Here is an 8,266-nt window from a genome sequence, read left to right as displayed (position 1 = left end):
TTTAATGTGCATACTATATTTACTATACAAGAACTTCTAGTATTTATAACAAATACTTATCTTGTTTATAGTTGAATTTAATTTACTTGTCTTGTAATCAATTATTGTGATTATTTTTCTTACACCATTATTTGAACAAACGCGATCATAAGATCATTTTATTTTGTATTGAATCCATGTCGAACATTAATGTTCTATTGACTCATCAACAAAATAATGGTTCAAAAGGACTTAAGGATTAAAGAAACTTAATAATCAATATTTCTAGAAGAAAACTTCATAATAATTGAATTAACAAATTTAATCACAAGTAAACATTTTGATATTAACCATGTTATATTTGATGTCATAAATAATTGGATAATCATAACTTCATTTATCTAATAATGCAAGCATTATAAACTGACATCGATAATCCAAAAACACAATTGATAGTCTAGGAATAAAATTCCACATCAATAATCCATATGATATCAAAACCAAACAATGCACAAGTATAAAAAATCCTCAAAAAATCAACAATGTAAATAAAGCAAAATAAGACTTTCATTGTTCAAAACATAAATGTCATAGCTAGATTAAGATCATGTCTTCCTCCTAATCACATTGGGTTGGCTCGAACTCTCTGCCATGTCAAACTTTCGTCTTAGGTCAGTGGAGTTATTGACCATCCCACCCTCCATCTTCCTTATCTGGACTTGTGCCTCAATGAGCTTGCTAGAGAGTACTACAAGAGATGTTGGCCAAAGCTTGTCCATTATCTCTTTCTTTACTTTCTCATAGCTCTTTGGAAGTCCGTCGAGAATCATGAGTTGTTGGATTTTTGGGCCTATTTTCCCACCCAACACCTCGAGTCTATCAAAACCGTCAATCATTTCCACGACATAGTCGTTAATGTTTTGGTTCTCCTTCAAGAACGTTCTTCTCAAAATGTTCACCATCGATCTCATGAGACACTTGGTGGACATTTCATCAAACCATTTAGGTTCTTCAATCAATGACCTGCCGGGCTTGTCAATCCTGCCAAGAGCATTGCCGACCGAGGCCAACAAAAACCTCTTGACATGACCGCTCGCGGTATCCCATCGATCACAAGCATCCTTTTCCTTGTCTGATATGTAATAAGCAGAGGGGCGATCCTTAGTGAGGACCAACCTCAAATCGCTAGCCAACTGATCAATGTCAAGTCTCCTTTTCCAATCCAAATAAGAATCACAATCGCGTTCCTTCGATTTAAGGATCGCACTATAAACTTCCCAAGTAGTAAACATCTTTCGTTCAAGCTGAGAATAAATACCAATAATATAAACATGTAAAATTTCAAAGAATTGCAAATAACCACAAAACAATTCATCAATTTTACATCCACAAAAATCAAGCACAAACGTTCTTCTACTAGGAAGCCGTATCATATTCATGCAAGAAATCCATTATTTTTACTGGCCACAATGTCGACAGATAGTCCAGAGACCATAAGAATGGCATGGCTGACTAACAATGCTAAAGCGTATAACCATAAAATTAAGCACTAAAGAGTCTTTACTTGTGCGTGAACTCCTCTAAAGAAAGGTCGAACCGGACAAGCACCTCCTCCTATAGCTCCCTCTAAGCATTATTAAAATACAATCCTTATAATTTCGCAGCAATATTGCTCCGATTAAAACCAATCGCGATATTACTGAAAAACTAATTTTACGATTTTAATAACCTTTATCTAGAGAAGTCCAAACTTACGAACTGGTAATGTTCCTCCCGTAAAGACAGGTCGGTCACTACTTCGCACTAAGACCAATTTTATGCAGGCCATATACAAACGTGTTGTAATTATCGCTTCATATTTTCTTGTTGGTGGTTTTAATAGTTTAATTATCACTTAAGCAGATAAGGCAGATATCCACATTCAAAGTATAATTAAACATGTACTAGCTATGCATGAAAAGCAACAAGCACATAAGCAATGCACGAGTCAAACTAGTTTTTAACAAATAAAAACATAACTCAAATTAAATATCCATCTTTCATCAATAAAACATGTAAACACATTTACAAAAGGTTCACATAAACATAATGACGAAACTCGATCATTTAATTAAGCATCTAAAATAAATAGATAGAATTAAACTTCTATCTTCACATAAACAAGATTATCTAGACATTAAGTCCAATCTTAAACAATCATACATTATTAGTTAAAATAACGTATCTTGATTATTAGAATTACCTTTTAATACTATTAGGATTTTCATAGATAGAATTAATCCATCATTATCCTAAAATTAATGTCTATGTGTATATCATAAAAGATTATCTAAGTCTCAATTTGAAATACCCACTTGGATATATAAATCCGCATTTATCTAATTAAGACAAAATCCATTTAAAACACACCAATTAAATTCGAGAATTAAAATTCTCATAGCTTTCAAATAAAATCACATGACAAGAAGAATCTTATTACATCTTTAATTCATAATGAAGTTTTCTAGATGAAATAAAATTCACCTTCATCAAAATTAAAGACAAAATTCAACTTAAATAAATAATTAAGGATTTTAATAGCAAAATTAATGCTCTATGAATTTTTCATACCTTTAAATCACATTTGATGTTATCTAGATGAACCAAATTCACCTTCATCAAGATTAAAGATAAAATTCAAATTAAACTAGGAATTGAATTCCAATTAAAATCCAATTAACTATTTCAAACTTTAATAATTTAGGATTTAAGTAGCATGTTAATGCCAAATGAATTTTTCACTTCTTTAATTAAACCGATGTTATCTAGATGAAATAAAATTCACCTACATCAAATTAAAGACAAAATTCAAACTAGGAATTAGATTCCAATTAAAATCCATCCAATTATTAAACATGTAATTTTCGAAAATTTTGAAGGTTTAAAACAATTGAAAATTTTTATATCTTTTACTTAGGTATATTTCTAGGAAATAATTCCATAACACACCAATTAAAAAAAATAGACAATTTTCAATTAAACCTTAAAATAAAACATGAAAGCATATTAGGAGAATATTCTTTAAAATTCCATCCAATTATAGAAAAGCCAAAAATTAGATCAATCAAATATTGAATTTCCTTATGCTAATTATCATGATATTATCTAGATGGAAATAATCCACCAAAATCAACTAATTAACAAATTAAATCAATTATTTGACTAATTATTCAATTGGCAAAATTTAAAGAAAGCAATTATTCTCTTTTAAATTAGAATCTTGATTTAATTGCAAAATCATTCTAATTCCCACAAGATATTTAATTATTCTAGGTTTAGGATTTTAAACCATAATTATAAATTACTTGTGTGTTAAGAAACGAAAACACGAAAACGAAGAACGAGACAACGAGACGATGCAACCCAAAACCCTAATTAGGGTTTGGGCCGCCACGGGCCTCGCAGCAGCCGCTGCTGCCGCGTCTGGACTCCGCCGCCTCCTGCGACTGCCGCCGCTGCTCCCACTGGAGCAGCCGCTGCCCGCTGACTGCCGCCGTCTCTGCTGCTCCGTTGCCTAGAACACCGCGGCTGCTGCCCTAACCGAAGTCAGGGCTACCGCTGTCCTTCGGAGCTGCTATTCGTCGACGACGCAGGTGCTGTTCGTCAAGGACAGCTCCTCCACCGCCGCCCGAAGACGACGCCGCTGCTGACCGCTGCTGGACGTTGCTGTTGTCACGCGACTGTCCAGCCGCTGCCCTTGACGATCGCTGCGGCCTTCGTCGGCGCCGCTGCTGTATCCTTTTTCCGATCAGCCAAAGCCGCCGCTGCCTCTTCTCACCGGATCTGGATCTCGGATCCCCGATGAAGGCAGCCCGGTACTTGAACACATCTAGGGTTTAAACCATTGCGTTCATATATTCGTTTTCGATTTAATTAACTTGATTCATCGTTTCTTAGTTTGTAACAATCTTTTATGTTCAAACACATATGCACATTTAAATATCTAGCTTTTAGCAATTTAAATTGTTCTAGCATATTAAGAACATAAAACTATAGATCTATCAATACTTGCTTAGATCTAGAATATTCTTGTGAAATACTCGAATAAAATTCAAGATTCATAATATTCTTTCATCGATCCAAGTATTCAATCATGGACCACTTTATTTCTTGATTCAAAAACATATATTCACTTAAACAGATACATATATGTAATCAACAAACATATAATCTAGTATATATTACTTAGAATATATAGATCTAATGTTGTTCATCATAGATCTAGAACATCATATCATAGATCAAAAAATAAAAACAAGAAAAACATAGATCCAACACATATTGCATTATTTTCGAAAATCCCAAGTTTTAACACTATAATTTTTGAAAAATTCAATTAATCAAATACATATTCAGAGCCTAAAAAATGGCTCTGATAACAGTTGTTGGGGCTACAGCAACGGAAGACACGGAAAACAAATAGGTCCTTAACGGATCTATTTAGGTGATTATGCATTCGACTCCAATTTAATGCAATAAACATAGATCTATAGATAAAACATCAAATAAACACATAATCATGCATATTCGATGTAGATTCGATTGTTACCTCTTCTTGATCCATCATAGGATCGAAGTTGCTAGCTGCACCACCCGGAGATCCTTGGTTTATCGACCGTGAATCTTCCAACCTATTCTCTTGTCCTTGATCATCCATCCGTGTGGGCAGATCTTGAATAATCAATAATAGTCTTGAAGAGATCTAGGGAAACCCAATCACAAACTCGATATTGTCTTGATCTAATCCTATGAATTAGGATAGAACAAGAACAAAAACAAAACCCTAATTCTCCCACGTACCAAGGCATGAAAACCGAGGCAAGGAGAGAAAGAGAGAGACGGCGAAGGTGTAATACCCGCCCCTTTTATTATCTTTTCATTATGTTTAATGCCGAACTAGAGATTTAATTAATCTATACGATCATCTCACGTATGGAAAATTTTTGAAGAAAATATGTGATACTACACTACTACAAATACTCTTGAATGGACCAAAAGCATAAGGAAATAAAGTCTAATATGGCTTGCACTCTGTGCTTCTTCTCCCGAGCCCACGTCGCACTCCACCACGCCCCTATCCGCACAGCCGTCGAGCCAGGCAGCGAGCACGAAGGCCCGAGGCAGCGAGCCATCTCGGACAGCAGCTTGATAGCCGAGGACTTGCATATTCTCCTGCAAAGTAAGAACAAATATTAGTTCTAAGAGAACAAAGGAAATTAATGAAAGCTTTAATTGTGGGAAATGAGACAACTCTTTTTTGCTAGAGGACCAAGACTTACCCAAAAGGGTAAGCCAATGTCTGCCTTCCACCCTTTTCCAGCGGCCTCTGCAACTCCACCTTGTACCACTACGAAACCAAACAGAAATCATTAATTTGGGAGTACTTGGATGCAGGCATAAAACCAAAGTTTCTTAATTAAGAGTGGCGAAGAAAAAAAAGAAAAGAGAGATTTGCTGCAAGAAGAAAACAAGGCAATACAACAGTTTCAATTAAGGTCTCACGAGTACACATTCTGTCTATTTAAAGACCCTCCACACCGCCTCTGAACTCCTTCACACACACAACAAATCCAGCAAATTTCTTTGAGAAAATTAGAGAGTGAAATTCTAGGAAAAGAGGGCAGTGAGCGAGCTAAGATCAGGAGCACTCCATCCCTCCTTTTGGTCCCTTTCACCACAACAGGTAAATCATCAACACCCTCCATGTCACTCCTTTTTCATCCATGTAGAACACCACAACACAATCTTGTTTAAGCACAAGGAAACCACTTAATAATCTAACAACATAATGAAACAAGGGAAACAATAGGCTACTGCTTTTACCTAAACCTCAGTAGCAACCCCATAGCTAACCCTCACCCCTACGTTTTTGAATCATGAATGCAAGTTACAGAATTCTAGTTCACTTCACACATTAGAGCAAGCACAAGAACGATAGGCTTAGGCCCTTTTTCTCGCCCAGCAGTTTTCACGAATTGCCTCAGCTATGCAACTCATGTTTAAGAACATAAACTGACTCACCCTCATTAAGAATTGAAGTAAATAAAAGGGGAAATAAGCAAAGACCGAAGACTTAGCTTTAGGCCGGCCACCGAACGGCTATCCGGCGACGAGCGAGCTTCGACGGAATCGGGAAGTCTCGGTAGATCACGGGACAGCAGCGGCTGTTCCACCGCGTCGGGGAGCGGCGAGGCCTCAGCCGTGCGGCGACGGCGGAACTGGCTGGCGCGACGAAGATGCCGAGAACTCCTCCGCGACTTCAACGGAGAGCGACAGAGGAGCACAGGCGACAACCCCGCCTTACGGAGTGTCTGACTGCGACGGCAGTACTGCCTCGCTGAGCTCACGTACGGCGGCGCTGGCCTGCGAAGTGGACCGAGAGCGTCTGCCAGCTGTACTGCGACGGCGGAACTTGCTGGCACGAGCCGCCGGAGACTCCGTGACGTCGAGGAGCTGGAGCCGGCGGTGCTCCGGCGACCCAGCTGAGCGGCGATGTAGACGAGATGAAGGGGGAGAAGAATTAGGGATTTCCATTTCTTCAATTTGGGAATTTCTGTTCTTTGAGAAATGTTTTGAGAGAGAGACGATGGGTATGAGAAATTGTTGGGCCTACCTCTTCTAAAATTGTTGGGCCTCTCTATTAGAAACAAATATGGACTTAGGAAATATTTAGAAATGGGCTGCCTTGTTATAGAATTTAATTATGGAGTTTGGGCCACCAACTAAAATAAAAGTATACACTAAGAATTTAATTAAATCATGGGCTCTCCTATGTTGTTGATTAAATAATTAATGGCCCGCTATTTATTTTTCACGAGGATAAGTCTAATTTTCCGGAATTTAGTATAAGTGCTCAAATGATTAAATTTTAAGAAATTATGATACACTAACGATGAATAGACCTCGAGCCTAAATTTTTCTTAGTACTTAAATAAATGGCATAGGAGGTAGCACCCTCTAGTTAAGCGAATAATTTTCCAATTTAATTAAATCTACTGATTTAATTAATATTCAAGAATTCTAGAACTCTTCTAGAAATTTTTTAAGAATAAAATGATCACGCACTTAGGATGCATTCATGTTTAAGCTTAATGGATATCTCAAAAATCTAATTAAGTATCATTTTATTTCCTAAAGGGACGTCTTCGAACGTCATCTAAGACCAAGTTAAGGAAATTTCGGAAGGAGCTTTAGCTTTTGAGGTGGGCATTCTTTCAAAACGTGATTTCAGTATGAAAATGTGATTCTTTGCTCAAGTATATTGTCATGCCATGTTTTGTTTTATGATTACCTATCTGCTTGGCTATGCCAATTTAAGTTAAATCGAATTCGGGTCCCAGTAGGGCCGCAAACCCTACTCGGACTAGTGTACACATGAGGGGACCGTGAGCTAACAAAGGAGTTGGCCGGTCCAGTGACCGTCGTGGAATGTGGCCACATTCCCGGTTCACATCAGTTTCAGATATGGTATATCTATGTTATGTGATTGCGCAATCAAATCTTTACTCAAGGAAAAGTATTTTTTAGTGACTCGGGTCTTTTAAGTAAAACCCCGTGATCACTCAACTGTGGCATTGACAATTAAAGATAGAACCATTTTTGGCAATGTGCCCACTGAGTATATCAAATACTCAGCCCTGCATGTTATTTTCAAATGTGCAGGTTGAACGTGGACGAGCAGGCGAAGGTGTTGGGAACGATCCTTAAATAAGTAGATAGGTAGCCCAAGGTAGCATGTCTTCATACGTGCTATTTTGTCTTGGACTCTTCCGCTGCAAATCTAGAATTTTGTGCTAGAAAGCTATGAACTTAGTCTTGATACTCTGAACACGTTTTGACTAGGTACCCATATGCCCTTGATACTATTGATTTAAGTGATTTCATCCTTTTTATTGTTGTTCCTTGATTACTGAGAATTGTTTAGTCGCGAAATAGCTACGCTCACTAGCACTAGGGAGTTGTGGTCGTGACAGAAGGCTACTAGGGTTCAGGGGGAGGAGTGTTGTGTTTAATGGTGTGTTAGGGTTTTCACATCTCATCACTATTTATAATGGACTTGTTGGGCTAGGATGGGGATCCATGGAATGACTTAAGTGTTGGGCTCACCCATTAGATAAATTACTAATTAAATCAAATGACCCATGATTTAATATATTATCAATGGAATATTATTTTGTTCCACTAAAGAATAATATTGCACTCCCACTTAAATCACCAAATTACAAATAACTTGGGTCCATTTTATTTT

At 37.2% G+C, this 8,266-nt stretch overlaps 1 protein-coding gene and 1 long non-coding RNA gene across 2 annotated transcripts; one reads left to right on the top strand and one right to left on the bottom strand.

The window, feature by feature from the left end:
• Positions 1 to 412: 412 nt before the first annotated feature.
• Positions 413 to 6,585, bottom strand: LOC125198745 (uncharacterized). Its single transcript, XM_089057448.1, has 3 exons — positions 5,298 to 6,585; positions 4,568 to 5,190; positions 413 to 1,283 (listed from the first exon to the last, which is right to left on the bottom strand). The coding sequence occupies exons 2-3, from the start codon at positions 4,673 to 4,675 to the stop codon at positions 585 to 587; spliced, it is 807 nt and encodes a 268-aa protein (XP_088913574.1). The 5' UTR covers positions 4,676 to 5,190; positions 5,298 to 6,585; the 3' UTR covers positions 413 to 584.
• A 574-nt stretch (positions 6,586 to 7,159) lies between these two features.
• LOC148927320 (uncharacterized) lies at positions 7,160 to 7,910 on the top strand. The gene is made up of 2 exons (XR_016137713.1): positions 7,160 to 7,220; positions 7,681 to 7,910. It is a non-coding gene; the product is annotated as an uncharacterized LOC148927320 (long non-coding RNA).
• Positions 7,911 to 8,266: the final 356 nt, after the last annotated feature.

The sequence above is a fragment of the Salvia hispanica genome, chromosome 4, assembly GCF_029641045.1.
Source record: "Salvia hispanica isolate PSC_SH4W2 chromosome 4, Shi_PSC_v1, whole genome shotgun sequence".
NCBI lineage: Eukaryota > Viridiplantae > Streptophyta > Magnoliopsida > Lamiales > Lamiaceae > Salvia > Salvia hispanica.
This window is presented reverse-complemented; position numbering and strand designations above follow the sequence as displayed.

Excerpts from the sequence above, each read along its gene's own strand:
- LOC125198745 (XM_089057448.1), bottom strand. The coding sequence starts at position 4,675 with ATGGATGATCAAGGACAAGAGAATAGGTTGGAAGATTCACGGTCGATA. Across the intron at positions 1,284-4,567 it reads CTATGATGGATCAAGAAGAG|CTTGAACGAAAGATGTTTAC; the intron begins GTAACAATCGAA and ends ATTTATTCTCAG.